Source organism: Pinus tabuliformis, chromosome 3_2, assembly GCF_031772625.1.
Source record: "Pinus tabuliformis cultivar Carrire ecotype Pingquan chromosome 3_2, CPIR1, whole genome shotgun sequence".
Classification (NCBI taxonomy): domain Eukaryota; kingdom Viridiplantae; phylum Streptophyta; class Pinopsida; order Pinales; family Pinaceae; genus Pinus; species Pinus tabuliformis.
In genome coordinates, this window is record NC_142302.1 from 1,253,820,720 (window position 1) to 1,253,845,156 (window position 24,437).

Consider the following 24,437-nt stretch of genomic DNA (forward strand, 5'->3'; position numbering starts at 1 on the left):
GTGTTACATCTTTAAATGTTGGTGGGAGTATTTTTCCAGCAGTAAAGTGTTTAATCTTCCATTCCATTCTTACATCAGGTATATGTTATATTGTCGGACTAATGTTTTCTTATACCAGTTCTGTGTTGTTACGTCGTATCATTGAAGGAAAACTGACGGGTTGTATCATTGAAGGAAAACTTGAAGGAAAACTGACGGGTTGTATCATTGAAGGAAAACTGACGGGAAGCATTATCATTCTTCTACGTCTACTTATTTTGCATAATTAATAACGCTCTAAGCTTTTATGTTTCTAAGTTTTGAAAGCGTATTCCAGCCTCAATGTTTTGCACCATTCTGCATGTAAAAGGGCTTCAGCTTATTCTGTCAACAGAGGTCTTATATACAAAAGACACTTTGCAGTTATCTTCTCTTTGGGTCTTTTTTGGTGCAGGGTTTTAGCATATGAGCTTATTAAATAGACAGCTGTGGTTCCTTCAAATACTTGATGAACGGACTAATTTTATATCCCACACATAAATATCACGTGGGGAATGCTTGTTTCTTTTTATCTATTCCCTGTGGAAGGGTGGCAGTGAATTTTACAGCACCTCTAACTTAAATCAGGATTAACACTCTCCTAGTTATAGAATTTGGCATAAGATCAATATTAGAAGATATTATACCATAAACATAATATATAAAAATCATTATATCATATCAACTAAAGAACATTCTGTTGGGTCGGTGAAAGCAGGATGCTTCCATAGCTCTGCAACAGTGCTCAAATCCTTAAAAAGTGACATGTTTGCTCCTCATAGGCTGGTTCCTTCCTGCTAGGGAGCTGTTAATGAGTGAAATCGATCATGTCCATTTGAGTCAGGAGTGGGTACACACCCCTAGATAAAACGTAATAAAATACCTACATCTTGATAGGTGGTTAGCACTCGGCACTTAGTAAAATAAACCTATATATATTGAATTCTAAATTGTCACAAAAGGTGAGCTGTGTAGGTGAAAGCAGGGAGTTTCTATAGCTACCTGTCTGGGCTTAAATCCTAAAAAGATATTACTTGTTTGGCTCTTGAGGGCTGGTGCCCTTTTGCTTGGAGCTGTTAATTTGTTATGAATATAATATATAAAAATAATATAATAATATAAATAATAATATCGTAAATAATGATTAATTAAATATAATTAGTTAACTGAAGATGCATGTCTTAAAGGATGACCATTTATGAAGGGGTACCTGTCTAGGTATATAAGCGGGCCCTCATTTGTAATCACATATCATATCATATACATTCGACATTTTTTATATAAATAATACTTGGTCTTATAATGGGTATTTTTATATTTTAGATATTCTGAATATTTTTACTGTGTATACGAACCTTGTTTGTTACATTGGTTCATATACATTCGACATTTTTTATATAAATAATACTTGGTCTTATAATGGGTATTTTTATATTTTAGATATTCTGAATATTTTTACTGTGTATACGAACCTTGTTTGTTACATTGGTATCAAAGTGTAAACGAACTTTGTTCGTTACATTGGTATTAGAGTCACATTCTCTGATCCTGGCCTTTGGCCATCAATTTTTCGTCAAGGTTGTTGCAGTATGATTGAGGCTTCAAGCCACAAGCTTGTTGGAGGTTCTCCATTTTGCTGTCAGGCCTTTGGCCATTAAAAATAAAATACTAAAAAATAAATATAAAAAAATAATTAAAAAAAGTGTTAAAGAAAGAAGAAAAAAAGGGACAAAAAAATTGGCACTTTTTCGTTAAAATAAAAAAATAACACACATACACATGATTTAAAAAAAATAAAAACAAAAGAAAATAGTTGTAAAAAATAAAATTAAATTAAAAAAGGGGGATATATATATACACACACATGATTTAAAAAAAATAAAAACAAAAGAAAATAGTTATAAAAAATAAAATAAATTAAAAAAAGGGGGCTGCAGCTGTCATAGTCATCCAAGAGTTGCAGCCTCTCTCCACTACAGACTAGCCTTGACTGCCTCCAAAACTGCCCACATCACTGTTTGACATCGCTGCTGACAAATTCTCCAGCCGCTTTTTCCAGAGTCAGCTGTTGCTGCCACCATTGCCTCACACTGTCTATGCTACAGGTTTTTGCTGCCAACTTATCTGCCAGCTTCCTGACAACCATTATGCCACTTTGTGTGTGTTTAAATTTAAATTTTCACCAGCAGAAATTATAATGAAAGGGCCACCAGTATACCAACCAACCAACCCACCCTGCCAACGTCGATCACTGTTGACATGTCGTTCTGTAGCAGCTGCAGCTGCTGCCACATCAGGCTCGGTCCTTTGTGTTGTTTCATCTTGGCTTGGTTCCTTCTTCATGGTTGCATATCTATGGTTGATGGAGATTTGAGGTTAAGAGTTTGTGGTTTCACTCGATGCCTTGATTAATAGTAATGGGATGTTCTTTGGTGTATCATTGGTGGGTGATTCATATTATGTTATTCATCTTAAGACTCATACATATGACTTTTGTTTATGTATTGGGAGATACCACTCAATCATCATGGTACAAAACCTTTATCATCTATACTCCTCTTGATGGCACATATATGGAGGAAAGTATAATTTTAATAGGGCTAACCCATTTTGCACTTTAAATCATAGTGAGGGTGGGTATATTTGCCGATCCCTTCATACATACATATCCCCACTTATTTCACAAAGTCGTGGGTCCTCAAGCTCCTTGACCCTTGAAGTACTCTCTTAAACATTGATTAAGAAAATATTAATTAATGTGTATGTGGGCTGCCCCTTTTCTATGTGATGGAGATGATGTCATATTTTAATAGATCGTAATGGGAACCACCTCCCATTACCTCCTATTATCAATTCATAACATGAAACCTTGGTTATCGACCTATGTTGAGGAAGTTGTGGCAAGGTGATGACATGATGGTTACTATACATGTGACATGGCACTTGTATTACATGGAGCCAAATTTTGATGCTAGCTGCTTTTTCTCATCCCACGAGAACATTGGTTAGCCATTTGCAAGTGTGAGCCCATGATCTATGAGGATGGCATCATGTAGGGCAAACAATGGTATTTTAATGATGGGTCACTTCCACATTTCAATCCACAAGTCAACCATATATTCATTGGGCAGTTGAATCTCTGATGAAATGGGGATTTGAGCCTACAATGGGTCAAATGATTTTTATATGATGTTGTAAAACTCACGTTGAAGGTGGCATCACATGTTTTGAGTGGGTAGAGGAGCCATCCCACGTTTCTAAGCCCCCACATATTATTGCATGAGTGGAGACAGCCATATTTATTTAGTAGGCGATGTAACCATACCTTAGTTCAAACTTCATACTACATAGTCTCTTAATGCTTGGCCGGGCTCATTTCCTTGGATATGTTGCATTACACTCGATTTCTCTAAGGAGACACCTTCATGATTTATTGTTTGACTCATAGTTTACTTATTGATTGGATATTTTATTACTCGCTTATGCATTGTTGATAGAGGTCCATTTTGGAGGCTAATTCCTCATTATTTGAGGAAGAGATCATGAAAGACCTATCAAAGTCAATCGACCACTTTAAGAAGCTTGCTCTATTCTTGGTTATTTTTGGAGGCGGTTCCTAACTAACTCCATTTATCTTATTTTTGTTAAATGATTCCATGGAGTTAATTAAGGTGGGAACATTATTGTATTGTTTTCCTTGGGGGAGGATGATTATTTGGTTGTTTCTCAAGTAAGTGAGAATGGATCCCAACAACTCACTCCTAATTTAGTAAGGAGTTTGTTGAGGAATAGCAATTTATTGCATTCGTTTTGGAGGTGGTTCCTATTTTTTTGTTAAATGATTCAATGGAGTTAATTAAGGTGAAAACATTATTGTATTGTTTTCCTTGGGGGAGGATGATTATTTGATTGTTTCTTCAAGTAAGTGAGAATGGATCCCAATAGCTCACTCCTAATTTAATGAGGAGTTTGTTGAGGAATAATACTTTGCATTCGTTGGAGAACTAACAGATCTAGGAAAATTGTTATTTTTTATTCTGAGAGGAGTTGAGCTCAAACCGTTTTAAGGGTTTCCTTTCTCTTCATTTGGCATGGTAGGTTACATAGGTTTAAAAAAACTTAACCAGCTACATATCAAAACAATGTTTCAAACTAGAACTGGATCGAACTGGATTCAATGAACTAGTTTTAAAAAAAATACATAAAATTATTAATTTTTTATGAAAAAATTATTTTTAAGATTCTTAAACCATGATTCCAAACCATTAGAGACAAAATATGCAAAGTTTGCTCATCTAAGTGTGATATATATCAGCAACACAATACATATTCAATGAGGCTCTAATGGGTACAACCATGGTACAAGCTACTAGGCCACTAACCTACTACAAACCATCGATCCACATGATCACTCATCAATCTCATCACCGATTCAGCACTACTAGAAATGGGATTGTCAACAAGAGTTACTTAAACATCATCTGGCTCAAAGTCTTCAGACTCAGATTCGTCAACCTTATAATATGGTAGAACTTGAAAAAGCTTAACATCCTAACCAATGATTTGTGTTAGAATACAGATTGAGAAGACTTAGTAACTAAGAATATGTTGGTATGGCATTCATCAAACCTTGAAACCATCTCAGGTGGCAAAACAAGTTAGTGGAAATTGCATAGAGTTTCAAAAAACAAATTAGGGTGGACGGAACAAAAAAATGCAGAGAAAAAAGTACACTTGGTTGTGCAAGACATTACACCAAGCACATTAAAGCAAAAGAAGGGGTCACATCAAGACAAAAATTTGGCATAAATTAGTCATAAAGTTCAACACATTCTGATCAATCATAGCTGCCTTGCATCACTATTTGTGTTGGTTTGTCTGTGAAAGGGTGTTTTCTCACTGCTCTGCCATCATTGCACAAAATCAAGCTGCTGTCTTCTTTGTTTGAAATGACAATGTCAAAAGTGCTTTTGAGGGTTGTGTCAAGTGATAATGTAAGTGGTTGTCATAGGAAAATTAATTAATTGTGGTTTGCATTGCCGTTAATAAATATGATTGGCAGGTAATGCATTATGTGATCAAAAGAAGGGTGGATAACATAGAGGGGGAGTTCTTTAAATGGTTGTAACTCTTAAAAGGTGTGGTGGTGATTTTTAGTTAAAGTTTGAATACCAACATCATCCAAGTAGCACTTCTAAAAGTTCCTCAAGTCATCGATACAAATTCAAAAAGGAAACAATATCATTTAAAGTTAACAAAGGTCTATCTTCAAAGGTCCATTATTGGACTATCAATTGTAGGAGTTGGCTCGAGACAAGAAATACTTATGCAAAGTTTATGAGTTTCTCAGTTGCATACTCAATGTTGAAGGAGATGACAAATCAATTGATGACACAATAAAGGTATGGAAAGTTGGCACCGTTTCATAAAGACCTACAAGTTTCGACTAGTATTATGGGAAAGCAAATTCCTGTTTAGTGATCTTTCCAGGTGTTGAGATTAACATCATATCCTCTACATATTTACCTAGAAGCAAATATTTTCAATGCAAGCATGTACCCCTACATGCAAGCTTGAGGCAATTATGCAAATTGTTTGTGACATTGTTTCTTGGGTTATTGCATTTAACTATAACTAAGCACTTTCACATGCATGGATGTACTTCTATACATAAGCACGAGGCAAATGATGCAAATTCTTGGGTATGAATCATAGTAGTCATTTCTAGGACTATTTGGTAAATTTATTTTTTAAGGGTGCTTATCAAATGGTGATGGGTTTTTGGTTGCTTGTAATGTTTTGTACTATCATTTAGAGATGCATGTAATGCTTATCTTTAGATTTTTGCGCATGGGAATTATTTTGTGTGTATTTAAAATTTTAAAAGGACTAGGATTGAAATTCATTTGCATTATTAAGGAAGAACAATAAATTTTTTCTTATTTATTGTTCAGTTGCATTTGCATTTTTGGCAAGGCTGTTTCAATTAAAATCCCTAATGTTGCCTCTTGTTGTTTTTGCAGCTATTGCTACAGTTGTTACTGTTGCAGAAATACTAAAGAACAATGGTCTGGCCATTGAGAAAAGTAAGATTTCTTGGTAGTAAGTAGCCCCTGCAGTATTTCCTAGTAGAAACTTTTACATGTGATATTTTAGATTGGCTGGTTTGTTTCTGCAGTAGTATTGCCAACATAGACTTTATTTTATCAAGTGATAAATACTAAATTCTGAACTACAGGTCTCTCCCAAAGACATGAACTTATGATGTTTAGCACACAAGCCATATACACTATTATGATTGTCATCAATTTAAAAAAATAACTTGTATATTTTTTGGCTAAAAAATGTTAAAAACAAAGCATCTTTTTGAATAAATTACTTTGTTTTATCAAATCAAGGTTGCTTGGAAGTGGGAGCAGGAGTGGGAGTGACAATTTTCAGAAGCTTTCGGGTTGGGAGTGTTTTCGGGAGCATTTTTTTTTATATATTTTGATGCATATATGTCGAAAAGCATGTAGAATGATGAATTATTTATAAAGAGCATAAAACCATGGATTAAACCATATAACATCAATCATCTACTAGTTATAATCTTCACCAACTATTCTCATCAACCTTAAATTTTCAAAGTTTCAATATCTACTCCAATTTCTTGCGACAAGAAAATTCTAGTTTCTTTTTTCGTGATCTATGAACAATGGGAGTCTCCTCCTGCATAGTCTGACTTTACAATGGTCTTTATCCATGTCAGAACTAAAGGCACATGACCTCCACGCAATGTTGTAAATGGAGGTGGCGGCAACTTGAGCCATGCTAGTGAATGGGGGTGGCATTGTTGTTGATGCTATTGCTGTTGCTTAATGACCATCATCCTCATCGTCCAAAAGTTTTGCTTCCAATTGTTCTAAATGTAAGGCTTCATCCTCCAAATTATCCTCCTTTGGGTTGCTGTCCCATGCTCTATCAAATCGAGCCTGCTCACAATAATGTGTCAACAAACTCAAGTTGTAGTGTACATAAACCAAGCTTTTTACCTAAGGTACCCTAGAGCCATACATGTTCCACCATTCAACGAGGTCTAGTGTATCGCTATCATCAATTGCATGCAAAATACCAAACATTTTAGTTTGATTGAAGTATTTGCTTAATTCTCCACGTAATCTAGCACACTCTTCCCTGTTAGGGACCAACTTGTCTAATGCTAGCATGTACCCATTTTGTACCTCTGGATTTGTATGGGGTTTTCTCCTAACCCCACTCCTAGGTGCAGGTTTGGCCAACCAAGATGGAGAGTAGTATTTTGGCGTAAGGACATATGCTAAGGCATGGAGTGGAACATTAAGATTATCCCACTGTTTGACCACATGTTTTGTGAATACGTTCATACAATATGGCATCTTTCGACTGAACAATATCATTGATTTTCCCTAGCATGATATCCATCTGCTCATACACCTCCCCCAAATCACCGATGCATCTATATTTGCAAAATGAATCATGTTATGAATGGGCTTGGTAAATTGCAAAACATACCTCACACTTGCCCAAGATTGATCATCAAGAATGATTTCCTCCACCTCTTAAAAATCGGATGTGGTTGCAGCCCTGTCCTTTAATACCTGCCATGATTCACTTGATACCATTCTAGCCGATGCCTCTTACCTTCAAAAGGTGCTTGAAGGTGAGTTAATAGCTAGCAAATCTAGTCTTTGCAATCTTCAATAGCCCTAACCTTGAGTGATTGTAGAAAAAGGCTATGGACACTTGGACACTTTCATGATTGGTAATAAATCTTATCATGTACTTTCTCTTGTACAATGCACCTATGCATTTGTATTCAGGTTGTGTTATCTTAATAATGTCACGCATCAAAGGGTTCATTGTGTGAACCAAACACCCAGAACAAAATATGTTAGAAGTATTATTAAGTAATGACTTGGATGACATTGTATGACCCAATAGGTTCAATTGTTTGAATTAATGGTTCTGTAATGTTGATCCTAGTCTTGAACTTATCTGAGTAGTCATGAGATGAAAGGAAGATTGCAGATGAAAGGAAGATTGCACTCGCAGACACACTAAGAACACTTATCAAAGACTTTCATTTTACATTTTTCCAGCCATTAGATACAATGGATACCCCATATTCATTTCAAGCATTTGTGAATTTACTCAAACTATTTTGATTTCGACTTTTTCCAGATCAAGTCCCATGGTTTTAGCTTTGTCATACCCAAGGCTCTTGCATTCTTTAGGGGCATCATTGATGGTGGTAACCATTTCATGCCAATAAGGTGATTGAAGAACATTGAATGGTATGCCACATGCAAAGAGAAATTGGTAAACTTTTGCATCTGTGAAATTTCCTCAAATTGCAACAGATTTAATTTACTCTTCGAACTGGTTAGTAGTTTATTAGTTTTCTGATTAATACCGAATAAATCACACTACAATTCTTCATAGCAAAATTGCAACAATTGTAATTTACTCTTCTAACTGGTTAGTAGTTTATTAATTTTCTAATTAATACCGAGTAAATCACACTACAATTCTTCACAAATAAATTCTGCAAAATTGCAACAATTGTAATTTACTCTTCTAACTAGTCAGTAGTTTATTAATTTTTTGATTAATACTGAATAAATCACATTACAATTCTTCACAAATAAATTTTGCAGAAGCTAAAGAAATGTTGGAACTGATAAAATAGATGCACACATAATAAAAGTGACACCAATATTTTTGGACTAATAGTCACCGGAAAACCCCTGAAGGGAAAATCAGTGCAGTAGATAAGGGTTTATTTTATTATACAACAGTAAAAGTTGAGTTATGCAACAGTAAAATTTGAGTATTGGACTAATAGTCACTGGAAAATCCCCGAAGGGATAGTCACTGGAAAATCCCCAAAGGGAAAATCGGTGCAGTAGATGAGGGTTTATTTTATTATGCAACAGTAAAAATTGAGTTATGCAACAGTAAAATTTGAGTACAATAAACTTGATGCCTAACTGGCGATCCTCTAGCAAATAATCTCAACAAAATATAGTAAAAATTGAGTTATGCAACAGTGAAATTTGAGTACAATAAACTCGATGCCTAACTGGCAATCCTCTAGCAAATAATCTCGACAAAATATAATGGAGATTTTTTCTCCCTTCCAAGAAATAACTTGGTCTCCCTTAGGGAAATTTACACATAGCTAGCTCTCTCGACAAAATATAATGGAGATTTTTTGTCCCTTCTAAAAATAACTTGGCCTCCCTTTGCCTGCTCACGTCTTTGCACCTACCTAGCTCTCTCGACAAAATATAATGGAGATTTTTTCTCCCTTTTGAGAAATAACTTGGCCTCCCTTACACTGCCTGGTTAGGGAAATTTTCATAGCTTGCTAGCTAGCTCCAGTTCAGTTGTCCTGCCTTCCTTTGCCTCTAGAAGTAAATCTCTTGCTTTTCGGGTGATCTTCTGGCCTCCAACAACTGAAACAATCTCTTTTTGGCACTTCAACTGGGGTTTTTAGTTGTTCGACCTCTCTCTATAGATAATTCGGCCTCTGTACTGTTGGCTCTTTGACACTAGGAAAATCCTTGCCTCTCTGTAGCTGCTTCCTCAATCACTGATTCTGGCTCGAACTCTTCTTATTGCTGAATCACTGTATTGGATAACTCTATCCTGCCTAAGGAACTCGCTCTCCCTCTTGCTTGATGTATCTTTCCTCAACCCATCGACCTGCTCTTATAATCTCTCGTTAGATCGCCAACGACGATGATTAAATCATTACCAATGACTAAGATCATCTTAGACTTGATCTGTGTGAGCCTCTAGAGCTTTCTTGATCTTTCTCAATTAATTGCCTTTAATTAATTGATTTCCCTAAGTTAGGCATTTTTTAATTTTTGATCAATTAATTTCATTGAGTAGTCGCTAGGTCTTTCCTCCTAAAACCTTTTTTGGTTTTTGGAGACCTTGTGTTCTTTAGCCTCCTAACAGTAAGTCGAGACCAGAACACTTGTCTGATGCTACCAAAAACTAACACTCCCTCTTAGCGAGGAAGGTGTTCTTTGTCTTCTCCACTTCACTACTATATCCATCAACCTCATGAATATCTTGAAGTCTGACAACTGTGATACAACTAGCTCTCACTGTCCAACCATTGTGTATACTCTAATTCATCTGCTAACCCTGTAGCTGAACCACCCTGCATCTGTGTTGTCGCTGACACTGCACTGTGCCTCCTTGCATTGCAGGCGATGCATCTGTTCTCATGTTGTTGCTTTTGCTGCAACTACTGCAACCAAGTACTAACATTCAGATCCATTGTGTCCCTGTATAGGCTCTGCAATTGTCTTTTGAGTCTTTGATTGCAACTAATCTCTGCACTGTCTATTGAGTAACTGTCTGCGCTCATCTATCTCCACACCCCTCTAGTAACTAAATGCAAATAGTCTCTGCACTGTCACTCAAGATCTGACTACCCCAACTGACATTGATCTTCTTGCTATTGAAAATTGTTGGCCCCTATAGCAAAGGTAATAATCCATGAGGAAACACTTGTTTGATGATGTCCTCCTCGGACCATGCCCAATCCTGCAACTCTGAAGTTATCATACTCCTCCTGCATCTGGAGGTATAGCTTCTATCAATGCAAACTCCTTCAACCTGGAGGTTAACTCATCTATCTCTGTCGAAGCTTTGCCCCTTTCTTGTCCTTTTTCTTGGACATTGGGTGTTGTTGTAACCGAACTCAACACACTTGAAGCATTTGATCTTCGACAACTCCTTTGTTGACACCTAATCATAGGGATTGGGTGAACAACTGTAAATAATGTAAATAAATAATAGAGAAAATGGAGAGTCATTGGGAGATGAAACTCAACAGTCACTCCCTCATGTATATAATAATGAAAAACCTAAATGAATAATAGAATCTCATTTTTGAGGAGTTACCTCCTGCTCTGACATGGTATCAAAGCCAGCTCTATTTTTGGCATTATAGTTTGCCCTTGTAACTCCCTCTTGCCTATGTTCTGCCTATTAGAGCCAACGCTATTTTTGGCTACGCTATTTTTGGCATTACAGTTTTCCCTTGTAACTCCCTCTTGCTTATGTTTTGCCTATTTTGTAGCACTGACACCTTTGTCATGCTCCTGAGGCCTGAACCCACCTTACTTACACTGTCATAATGCATTTTCTATTCTTGCCTGAATGACTCGTCTCCCCACTCTCCCCACGGAATATCATCAAACTTAACAGCTTGGCTGCACCACTTGCCAACCCTTACTAGCGAGGTAATACGCGATCCTAAACGAGACTGTTGGCATACCTCTGCACATTGGTCACTGTTTCCAAAGCCGAGCCCTTTTCGAATTTGGCGTTTTGTTGCTCTCTGTCGTGGTTACTTCCGCTTGCGCTGGGGCATGAGCCATCGTTTGAGCGAATTCAGGGCATCAAGCCCGCATCTAAAGGCAATTTTTCACAAGCTTGAGCGCCGAGACTTGTCAAGCCCTGGTCGTGTGGAAATTGAGTATTGAATTCCATTTTTTTTAAATGCAATATCAGTCCATCGATACCACCACTTTCATGCTTTGCGGCTCCGATACATTATACCACCTCCGCCGCTTCCACAGAGTTGTAGAAATCTGACTTGTTGGCCTCCATACTCGCAGTTTTTGGCCTGATATTTATTGTTGTAGTGCATAGGTTGGGTTTGGTTTATGCCTTTTTTTGCAGTTATGGGCGATGAATTTTTGATTGGGGTATTGATTTAATGCTTGGAGCGTTCCTTTGGAAGTCAGTGTTTTCCAAGGATCAGTGGTATGCATTTTTTTTGTCTACACAGCTTGTTGTAGATCGTGGATTTTGAAGTATGATAGCGGTAGAACAGTACCACTTGAGTTTTTTGTTTTTGTTTTTGTTTCTTGCAATAATTATTCTGGACCTACACCTTGGATCAAATTGTAGGACACGATTTTTGTCTTGGATCTTAACCACACATTAAGGGTATATAAAATTAGTATATACCCCGCTATACTGCTTCAAATACCATCAAATATACCTCTGCCATATATATATCAGAATTAGATTTTTTACCATCAGGAGTAAATTTTTGCAGCAAAAGTATATTTTTTACAGTACACAACATTTAAAAAAAAAATGCATTCATTGAGGTGAAACTTGTTGAGGTGAAACTTGTTGTCCTTGGTCCACATTCGCCAGTAAGGACCCTCCATTCATATGTTTGATGGCAAGGTTGAGGTGAGAAAAGCATCAGACCACTCACTTGTCATGATAGGGATAGAAGAAGAAAGGCTTCTCAAGCTGCAGGGTACCTTTGCTCGTGCAAAAAATTTCTCATACAATTCTCATTATGAAGAAGGTACATTTCCATCAAGTTTATTATGGTATGTTAGATTTGGACACTTAAACTATGACAACCTCCACTCGTTGAAGAAAAATGGTGTTACTGGTTTTCCTACAATTCCTAGGAAATTTAAGCAATGTGATGCTTGCATTCTAGGAAAGCATAACAAATAGTGTTTTCATGATTCACATTCTAGAGCACATAGAAAACTTGAACTCATTCATTCAGATTTATGTGGTCCAATGCCTGGTCCTTCTGCAAATGGAAATAAATATATGATGGCATTTATTGATGACTACACCAAAATGTGTTGGGTTTATTTATTGAAGAACAAATTTGATTCTTTTCAAACATTCAAGAACTTTCATACATGGATTGAAAATGATGCACAATCTCATATTGGCTCTATTCGCACTAATAATGGAAAAAAATACACTTCAAATGAATTTGAACACTATCTTCGCCAACATGGGGTCAAACATCAAACAACTGTGCCTTATAATCCCCAATAGAATGGAGTAGCTGAAAGAATGAATAGGACAATCTTAAATATGGTGCACTCCATGATGTTTTTCAAGAATGTAAAATTGATGTTTTGGGTTGATGCAGTTCTATGTGCTTTATATGTAAAGAATAGATGTCCATCTGATGCTATTAGAAACAAGACTCTTTATGAAATGTGGTACGGGAACATTCCTTCGGTAAATCATCTTAGGGTCTTTGGTTCCACATGTTATGCCTTGATACCAAAGGTACATAGAAACAAACTTGGTGCAAGGAGTCGTAAGTGTATCTTCCTGGGGTTTTTAAACACCTCCAAAGCATACCATCTCTATGATGAAGTCAATAAAAAGTTTGTTGTATCTAGAGATGTAATCTTTCTTGAATCATCCAAAACTGACAATGTTGTTGAGCGACAACTTGATCGCTTGGATAGATTCGCAAATGCGAAATCATTTCAAGAATTTGATAATCAGATTCCACATCTTGATCAACTTGTGGAATCTTCTTTTGAAGCACTCTCTCCCCCACATGAAACTCTAACAACAGATGATACTTTGAGTGATGTGATTGACAGAATTGGGAGACTCAATCTTGATTCAGTCCCAACTCAATCAATTGAGCAGCCTAGACCATCTCAGAAAGGTTCCCCAAAGTGGCTGACAAAGACACTTGAAAGTGTTCATCCTAATGAGGTTGGAAAGACAGAACTAGAAATTCAACCCAGCAAAATGGAGGTGATGTAGATGACTTTGATTCACCTGTTGAAATGGATGTTTCTTATGATTGTCAATTGAATTTGTCTATAGATTTTGAACCAACTTCCTTCAAAGAAGTTGCTTCTCATGATGAATGGAAAGAAGCAATGCAAAAGGAGTATGATGCCTTGATAAAGAATGGCACTTGCAAGCTGGTTGATCCTCCATTGGGAACTAAACCAATTGGCTGCAAGTGGGTCTACAAAAACAAGTATAAAGCTGATGGCTCACTTGATAGGCACAAAGCCAGGCTTGTGGCAAAAGGTTTTGCACAAAAGGAAGGGATCGATTATGAGGAGACTTTTGCCCCCACAGTAGAATGGGCTACCATCCAGACACTCTTTGCCATAGCAGCTCAAAACGGTTAGAAAGTCCATCAAATGGATGTAAAAACTGCTTTCTTGAATGGAGATCTAAAAGAGAATGTTTTTATGTCCTAGCCTGAAGGATTTGTTGTGAAAGGACATGAACATAAAGTATGCAAACTTGTGAAATCCTTGTATGGCCTTAAACAAGCATCGCAAGCCTGGTATGAAAAACTAATTGAGCATCTTCTGAAACTCAATTTCAAACATTATTATTTTGATAATGCAACTTTGTTTGTCAAGAAAGTTGGCAAAACAGTTGTATATCTTGTGGTATATGTAGATGATCTTTTGATGACAGGGAACAATGAGAGCTACATTGCATCCATAAAGAAGGAATTGAGGAAAGGTTTTGAAATGACTGATTTGGGCTATGTTCATTACTATCTTGGTATTGAAGTAACTCAACATTCGAAGTCCATATTCCTTTCTCAAAAGAAGTACATTGGAGATCTGTTGAACAGGTTTGGCATGGCTGAATGCAATCCTTTGACTACTCCAATGGAACAAAACTTAAAGCTCACATCCATTGAAGGAAAAGAATTTGAGGATGCAACAAAGTATAGACAGCTTGTAGGAAATCTCAACTACTTGACTACTACCAGACTAGACATTTCGTTTGCTGTTGGAATCCTCTCTAGGTTTATGCAAAAGCCTTGTGAGGGACATTGGTCTACTGCAAAAAGAGTTCTAAAGTAGAACTCAAGACTTTGGACTCAAGTATACACAGGTGGGCGACTTCAGCTTGATTGGATACTCTGATTTAGACTTCGATGGAGACAAAGAAACTGGGGTATCTACTTTGGGTTATGCTATGAGTCTTGGATCAGGAGCTTTCTCCTGGAGATCACGCAAACAATTAGTTCCAATAGATTCCATAATAGAGGCAGAATATGTGGCAGCAGCTGAGGCAACAAAAGAAATTGTGTGGCTCAGGAAAATTCTGGAAGATTTGCAGGTAAAACAAGTACATTCGACTCCGCTCATGATTGACAATACCTTGGCAATAAAGTTGGCCAAGAACCCAAAGTTCCATGATTGAACGAAGCACATCAATACAAAATATCATTTGATTCGACATCATGTTGAGGCCAAAACAATCCATCTTCGCCATTGTTCCACTAATGAGCAGATTGTAGACATCTTCACCAAAGCGCTTAAGAGAGAAGCTTGAAATATCCCTTCAAATTAAGGGGGGAGGAATGTTGACACCTAATCATAGGGATTGGGTGAACAACTGTAAATAGTGTAAATAAATAATAGAGAAAATAGAGAGTCATCGGGAGATGAAACTCAATAGTCACTCCCTCATGTATATAATTGATCCAAAATGGATCTAGAATAGACTTCTAAGTCTAAAAATTATTCCTCACAGAGGAAAATGAAAGTCAAAGGATGCTCTTGGAAATAGTCTCATTGCGTAGATTTCTTCATTCTGAATCTAACGCAATTTGAATGGGCTAAAATGGACTTCGTATTAGAAAGTTGTTGTAAAAAAAATTTGCCATTATCCTTAGAAAAGGAGGCAATTTCTTATATAAATGGGACTTAAGAGAAATAAAGGCTTTCTATGGAAAAATCGCATCGGAAGGTTCAAAGGGAGGACTTAGACCAAAGGCCTTAAGGACCCCCGATTAGCGATCTCTGATATATCGGATCGGAGGTAGGCTACCATGCGATATCGGGACCCTGGGCGAGCCGATTGCGATATGCGATGGTCGGCGATCGGCGATCGGCACAGTCAAAGGGAAGACCCCTGGGGCCGTTGCGATTGTGATATGCGACATGCGATTGGGGCCGATAGCAATGCGCCGATATCGACGATCGATGATCAGCGAATCCCCGATACAAGGAGCCAATGCCAATGCGACGTGCGATTGCGACTTGCGACAAAGCGCGGACCTGATGAGGTTTATGAACGCGGTTGAATAATATTTGAAATCCGGAATTTTAGATTTTCTGTGTATTCCCGTGTATTTGGGTTTTTGACCATGTGACAATGCGATTGCGATATTGCGACCAAAGGCGGACCCGATAAGGATTATAGACGCGATTTCATATTATTTGAAATCTGGATTTGCGGATTTTCTTTGTATTTCCGTGTAATTGGGTTTTGGCCTTATGCAATGCGATTTGCGATGAGCGATGAAGAACACGGACCTAACAGGTTTATAGGGGCGATTCTATATTATTTGAAGTCCGGTTAAACGCTCAATGATGTGTTTTCGCTAGTTTTCCCTATGTATTGCGTTATGTGTTCGAATGCAGGATTTATGCAGGAGGAAGGCTGAACGGTTGGGTTTCCGGTGCCTGCCGGTTCATTTCCATGAGAAACTGATTCTTTTGTGAAAACGTGTGGTTTTCCATGATGGAGGACTGTAACCAAATGGTTACAAATACACAGAGAAAAAAAATTGATAGGGATGTGCAGAGGCCGAGTAAAACACAGAAAGCACAGAGAAAGAGGATTCTTAGAGGGTCAGGCAGAGGAATGCTCAGAGAGAGCCAAGTGCCAGAGAGCCAAGAGCTAGAGAGTCACTAAGCCGAGAGCTAGAGCCGAGAGCTAGAGCCAAGAGCTAGAGCTGAGAACCAGAGTGCTTGACAGAGGCAGAGCCACCAGAGGTTGGAGGCAGAGCCGCAGAGCCAGAGAGCTCAAAGCAGACTTCTAAGAGCCATGATGTTGTAGTGAAGTTGCAGAACAACAAAGAGATCAAATGATCATGCTGTTGTTGGTGTCCAGAGCATGTTGAAGACAGAAGGAGGAGTTCCAGAGACAGTTAAGAGAATTCTGAGGGAGTCAGAGAAGCCAGAAGCTCAAGAAGCTCAGAGCACTGATTGAAGGAGTCAAGTCCAGAGAAGCTTAGATCTGTTTGCAGAGTAAGGACAACCAGCGAGATAAGATGGTATTCTAAACCCATAGGTTCAGTTGTAAACCAATGGAATTGAGTGTGGAACTTGTAAAAGAATTGAAGCCATAATCCCAAAGAGCCTAGTCGAGTTGATTAGAGCTCAAAGAGACGTAGCCCAAGATATTAGGGTGAACTCCATATTAAACTAGCTGTCTATGTGGTTTGGTTATTCGCTGAATCTTGTTGCTATGTATGATGTTTATTTGCTGCTTTTATTTACTGTTATCTGAGTTTTATTTCAGCATAAGCAAATGAACTCCAAGCACATAAACAGTTAAGGACAATCATAAGCATACACCTATTTCAAGTTCTTTTAATTTCGCAAATTGTCAATTATAATATAGATCTGGGAATATATAAGCTTTGGAGTGGGAGAGGTTCTTGTAAGTTTGACAAGAAGCCTTTAGTGCCCCATTTCAGATCAATAATAACAAACAACCTAAATGAATAATAGAATCTCATTTTTGCAGTGTTCCACAGGGACGTGTCCCCCAAGGTCAGGTGCGTGCACCCCACGCACCCGGGACGGGGGGGATGTCTGGGGAAACGTTTCCCCACATCCCCCTTTTGGGGAGACGCGGGGAGACGCAGGGGGGACATTTCCCCAATGTGGGGGACACGAATCCCCAAAAGGGGGATGCCTGGGCGTCCCCTCAATATGGGCTATGTGTCATCGATTTAATTTGCTTTTAAACAATGATTTATGATAGGGAAAATCTAGTATTTGACCATATTTCCCTGCTAATGCTATGCAATTCATGGTAAAGTGACATTCTCCTTTATCTTTCATTTTCATCCTTTTACTTAAATTTTTAACATTACCATGAAATGACTCAGGATGTTTGAGAGTGCTTCCGGCCTCATTGGATTTCATATGGAGAAAGTAGAATTATAGATCTCACTCAAAATCCAGCAGACTTAATAGTTTTTCAGGAATTCAGGATTCGATGGATTGCAATGTTTCCATTGCATTTTGTCATGTCCAAAGGTATGTTATTAGTATTTAATCAAGAGCACCAAGCCCTCTTTGTACTTTAAAGTTTAGAGCGACTTTTAGACTCATCACTCCGAGTTTTTGTTATATCAATCTACTATTCCAGATTCGATGGATTGCAATGTTTCCATTGCATTTTGTCATGTCCAAAGGTATGTTATTAGTATTTAATCAAGAGCACCAAGCCCTCTTTGTACTTTAAAATTTAGAGCGACTTTTAGACTCATCACTCCGAGTTTTTGTTATATCAATCTACTATTCCAGTATTCAGATTTCAGTATCTATTATAGTCTATTTTGCTTAGTACTAATTAGATTTTAGAATGATGAATGATGAATTCTAATTTTAAATCAATTTAGAATTTAAAATGATGAATGATGAATTTAATTTTTAAATCAATGTAGATTCTAGAATGGTGAATAACGAATAATGAATATGGATTGGAGTATTTCATTATTGAATCTTGTGATCTATGGATGAATCATGTATGTATTAGTAAGGATGATGAGTATGGATCAATGTATTTCATTATTTAATTCAATTATGTATGTATCATTGTATTTATACTTGGACGTCCCCCCGTTCCCCCTAAATTTCCCTAAAATTTGAGGATACTACACACGTCCCCCGTGTGCGTCTCCCTGCACCCGCGTCTCCCCATCCTGGAGTCTTGGTGGAACATTGCATTTTTGAGGAGTTACCTCCTGGTCTGACATCCTTCTTTTCTTTTCTCCTCCCTTTGAGCCTTGTCACATTTCTTTGCCTTCCTTTTTGATGCAAGGGCTACATTCTCTTCTTTCTCAAGCTTTGGCGCTTTGCGATTGCTGCTGGTGGAACCTTGGGCAAGACTGAGCCTTAGCTCCTCTTGTGTGAAGTCACTCCACTGGCTCTCCCAATCAGGTATTTTGTCTTGTCTAGTGATTCCTTAAACAAATGTTGCCCATTCTCTAGTAAACCCATTTAGTGCTATTCGCACAAGTTCACTATCATCTGGTTTCTCACCTACTGCTGCTAGCCCATCACGGACATCCCGAATTCTGGTGAGATATGGAGTCATGCCTTCGCCTTTCAACATCTTTGTGGTCCTCAGCTTATCCCTGAGAATCATGGATCATGGTATAGCTTCACTTAATTATGATTGTGTTTTTTTAATCATCAATAGTGTCTGTACGACATTTTGATGTCTTTTCTTTTTTGTCTCTGATGGACCATCGGATAGCTTCACTTGATTATTATTGTGTTCTTTATCATCAATACTGTCTACACCACATTTTGATCTCTGTTTTTTTTGTTTGTCAATGATGTGTGTCTCTTTGCCTCCACTCAAGGGACTGCAGAAACAGATTGACACTTTTTCCAGTTCTGGAATTGACACTTAATTGTGGTAAGACTAAGGATATGATTTTCAGTGTGTCAAGCAAGTTCACTCTGACTACCACTTCAACTTCTGGGGGATGAGATCAAAATCACTATGGCCGAAGCATACTCATGGGGTCAGTTCTCATGGCCCTAGTTTAGCTTGAAGCATGCCTTTTCCTTCTAGCACGGGCTTGCCAAGGATGTAAAGATTGTGTATTAGATATTTGTAAGTTCATGTAGTTGTATGTATTGCTATAAAAGTGTGTATGACTGTAAGTCCCAGTGTGGCATGTGTAACGCTTGGTTTGGTCATGTGCTAGTGAGTGGGTGTTTTGGTTACGTTGGCTTAACAAGTTAACTCTAGAACTGTTGACTGCGAGGGGTCACAGAGACTTGATAGGGAGGTTGTTTGCTAGTTTAGAGAGTGGGCAATCTGTAGTGAGGTCGCAGAGACTTGACAGGGACTCGATAGGGAATTTGCAAGGTCGCACGGACTAGGACTTGATAGGGACATGGACTTGGTAGGTGGTTGCACAGACTAGGACTTGATAGTGACAGGGATGCAGTAGGGGAGGTCATGGGGACTCGGACTAGCTAGGGAGGTTGTTTGCTAGTTGAGAGAGTGGGAATTCTGTTCGTTGTGGGCTCTATGTGGATTTGTAAGCCTTATAGGGTCAAGAGTGATCACATTTATAGCTCATGATGATGACCAAGTTATTTAAATTTTGAAGTTCATGATGGAGCAGGTAGTCTTGATTTTCTACTGGAGTATTTGTTGTTGTGGCCCAGTTAAAGACTATAGAGAAGTGACGGGTTCAGAGCAAGCACTCTTGTGTGGGACTGAAGTGTAATTATTGCTCGTGAGACAAGATGATGGGCAAGACTGTCGTGAGGGAGTTACAGGGTATGTGAACTGTTGTTACATGTGCAGTCTGGATCTGATAGAATCTCAAGCCTCTTTGTCTCACGTATCAAATGTTGTCGGGTATCATTTAATATGCACCAAGATATACCGCAGATTTGACAGTGGAGGTCTTTCCTGTATCATTTAATGTGCACAAAATACACCGCAGATTTGACAGTGGCTGTCTTTCCTGTATCATTTAATGTGCACCAAGATACACCGCAGATTTGACAGTGGCTGTCTTTCCTGTATCATTTAATATGCACCAAGATACACCGCAGATTTGACAGTGGCTGTCTTTCCTGTATCATTTAATATGCACCAAGATACACCGCAGATTTGACTGTGGAGGTCTCTCCTGTATAATGCGCACTAAGATACAGCACAGATTTGACAGTGGTCTTTTTAGTCCATTAGGGGCTTTTCTCCACTATACGTCTTATAACCCTGGTGTCAATCTTCTCTGCATCTTTTAATATGTTGAGCTAACTTCTGCATTTGTTCCTGCAACCTCCTGGCGATTCCTTGTTAAACTTTAACTGAATTACAACACAGATGTGTAGATTTAGTGTATCCTTGTTTCATAATATAATCTTGGTTCTTCTGTACGTTATTTTCAGTTGTCATAATATAATTTTTTGTTAATTTTCATTTTATGGTTCTCTTGATCTTTTGCAGATATTGTTGTCTGTTGTACAGAATTGCTATCTGGATTTCCCCTTATGGTTTAGATCCATTATTGAAGGTGGCCTCTATTTTTACTAATTTTCTCAACATGCTCATCTGAAGCCATGAGAGACAATAACATAGAAGCAGGCTCATCGGTCAACCTTGAAGAGCAGTAGTGGAAGTATTTTATCTAACCGTCTAATAGTCTGGAGGTCTCGTCACACCTAGGGAGTTATAATTCCTTTTTAAATAACTTAATTGTTTGTTCTTTATGTAAGGGGTTTCTTTCTTTTCCATCAGGTCTACCGAAGATAGAAAGTAGGTTCATCTGTCACCCTGGAAGTACAGTAGTAGTCCTCTATCTAACCGTCAAACACTCTTTCCCTTAGTCACACCTACGGCGTTATAATTTATAATCCCTTCTTCAGAACTTAATCGGTTTTTTCTTTATTCAAGAAATACATATTCGTAGGGAATATGCGTATTTCTTTTCCATGAAGTCTACAGCCATTGCAATGTATCTTACAAAAAACACTTAAAAGTAATGTCCTTTATCGCTTCATATATCTTACAAAAAGCATGTTAAAGTAAGTGATCGCTTCATATGTTTCCGGTCTGTCTGTAAATTTTCTAATTCATATTTGTTTGCATGGTTATCTGACTTGTCAGAGATTTTGACATCCACCGTTGAAATGAAAGATGAAACAAGGGAAAGGCCCATCCAGAAAGCCAAGGTATATCATGTTTGATGTAAAAACACTCGTGAAAGAACATTTTTCTATTGACCTATTTTGGTCACATAATGCATTTTTCAATTTCAATCTGTGAGAAATGTGGTATCTGATAGCTCATTTGGATAGGTTGAAATAATACTCACGAAAGCTGACAAGTTTGATGAGCTGATGGCTGCTGCTTCCGAGGAGAGGCAACTCGGTGGGGATGAAAATAGTAGTCCCCAGTAAATGTTGTTTGTTTTGAGGACAAAATGGCCCTGCCCGGTCTTAATTTGTACATGGTTAAAGATTAGATGATGAGTTATGTGGTTTTTTACCTTACATTTTGACAGGCCTTTGGTGTTGAAGCACTGTTATTTAGGATGAAAGTCAATTCTTTTATCTTGTTGTTGTAGGTGGGCGGCTGTTTCATATTGAAATTTAGGAAATGGGTTTGCTTTTGTCTTGTAAGAGTGCTGTAAATTGTGTTGTTGTAAGCAACTGAGAAAAGTGCGTGCAGGTGAGCATGCATAATTGAGTGATGTATCCTTAGTGGTTCATCAGCTTATTAACCCGAACTCAGAGTGGGCATTGTAACACCATGTCATTGTTTTGCGATTGGTTTCTTGTAGGGATTTGTTTTGTTGCTGGAGTGTAAATATTGGTTTCTTGTAGGGATTTGTTTTGTTGCTCGAGTGTAAATACAATCTTTCTTTAAGCGGTTTCATGACTCGCATGAAAACATTTCATGGTTCTAGATGACTAACAAAAAGTTTCAGTTCGTGATATCTTGCCTGGAAGTTGATGTAGTCAACTTTCTGTTGTATGCCTGAAATTTCTAGCATTCCAGTAAGTTTCTGGGGCTATGTTTGGAAAAGCAAAATTAAAATAGTAGTTTTTGCTAATGAAATCATATTTAAAGTTTATATATATTAAACAACTTGATGTTTACTTGAATTTTTACAATGGGATGCCAAAACACAATTTAGCAGAGGGCAAAACAATGAAGGGAAAACAAAATAATCTTTTAGTATATTGTCTTAAGCGACTTCAGTTGAAGACTGTAATCTGTTTTTTCCAAATATTTGATTCTTGTAACTTTAGATTTCCGGTTTAGGTGATTTATTTAGAGCAGTAAATAGGAGAATTGTTCTGGGTTGGGATGCCAAAGAAAAAAGTTGCATATTTCTATTAGATTGCCAATGGAATTTGCAAATCGATTTTTTTTTGGGTTTGTTTGGCTGTCCTCCTTGATTTGTGGGACTAGTTTTTGATTAAGACGATCACCTAAGCCAACCAATATTACCTGCAGATTGTATCCGGCCTGAGCCAGACTAACTCTTAACATAGTTGAATTTGTGTGCCCATGGGTTTTTCAAAAGAGTACTTTAACAATGCATCTTATTTTATCATTTGGTTTATACCTCGTGAACTGTTTTAAAGGATATAGGGTGGGCTTTGATTCACTTATTTGTGGGGTGGGCTTTAATTCACTTATCTGTTGGGTTAAAAGACCATTTAATATATTATTTTTGGGTGCAACTACATATTAAACTATTACAGGGGTGGGCTTTGATTCACTTATGTGTCTTATTTTATCATTTGGTTTATATTGCGTGAACTGTTTTAAAGGACATGGGATGGGCTTTTATTCACTTATTTGTGAGGTGGGCTTTAATTCACTTATATGTTGGGTTAAAAGACCATTTAATATATTATTTTTGGGTGCAACTACATATTAAATTATTACATTTTGGGCTTTAATTCACTTATGTGTTGGTTTAAAAGACCATTTAATATATTATTTTTGGGTGCAACTATATATTTAATTATTACATCAAGGTGCCCCATGTCTCTAAGTTGTGTTTTCATGGAAATTGAATCTTGTTCAATGGTGGAAAACTCCTGGACAATTACAACTCGATTCTAATTTATAACACATGTGTCTAAGTTATGTTTTTATGGAAATTGAATCTTGTTCAATGGTGAAAAACTCCTTGGACAATTACAACTCGATTCTAATTTAGAACACATGTGTCTAAGTTATGTTTTCATGGAAATTGAATCTTGTTCAATGGTGAAAAACTCCTTGGACAATTACAACTCGATTCTAATTTAGAACACCTGTGTCTAAGTTGTGTTTTCATGGAAATTGAATCTTGTTCAATGGTGAAAAACTCTTCTAATTTATATTTAAATTTCAACCAATATTGAAATTTAATAAAAAACGTCTTAATATACCATTATAAAGTGAATATATTTCAATTTAACTAGTAATATAATTATTTAACTATAAGTTAGTTATTTTATACTTTAATTATATAACTGGTAATATAATTATTTATTTATAAATTAGTTATTTTATATTTTTCTCATAAATGGATTAATCTAATTTACTTTTTGTTTTTTTAAAAATACGTGGCTATTATAAAAAGAAGTTCCTCTTTGAAACTTTAGTCACTCCGGTTATCTTATATGGTTTGGGGTTGCAGCGTCTCTAGAGAATCATGGAGAAAGATTGAGTAAATCCAAAAGTGTTTTATAACTTATAACCTGAAAATTAAAAGTAATACACCCTATTCTATTCTCTTTATAGAAGCAGGTCTTTCTCCTATTGAGAGCCTAGCTATGGTTAGGTTTCTGTTGTACAAGCACAAAACTCAATTACATAGACGATCATAGACTTCTTAAGCTAGCTTTAAATTCCAGCCAAAACCACCTTAAGGCTCAATTAGGGGTGGCATAAAGACACAAGGACCTGGTTACACTATTGGGAGATCAACATGAATGATGCATTGCAAAGCATTAATAAAATTAAAGATATTGTTACTTCTAAGTTTGAATCATGGAGAAAGATTGAGCAAATCCAGAAGTGTTTTATAACTT

General features: G+C 37.3%; 1 protein-coding gene across 1 annotated transcript in view; it reads left to right on the forward strand.

Moving 5' to 3' along the window:
* LOC149185285 (uncharacterized protein At2g34160-like) overlaps nt 1-22,061 on the forward strand; it is a 57,898-nt gene extending 35,837 nt beyond the window's left edge. The window contains exons 3-5 of the mRNA XM_089417876.1: nt 6,042-6,104; nt 21,508-21,572; nt 21,699-22,061. Coding sequence (XP_089274002.1) covers nt 6,042-6,104; nt 21,508-21,572; nt 21,699-21,800 — 230 coding nt within the window. The 3' untranslated portion in view covers nt 21,801-22,061. The remainder of the gene's footprint in view (nt 1-6,041; nt 6,105-21,507; nt 21,573-21,698) is intronic.
* The last annotated feature ends 2,376 nt before the right edge of the window (nt 22,062-24,437 follow it).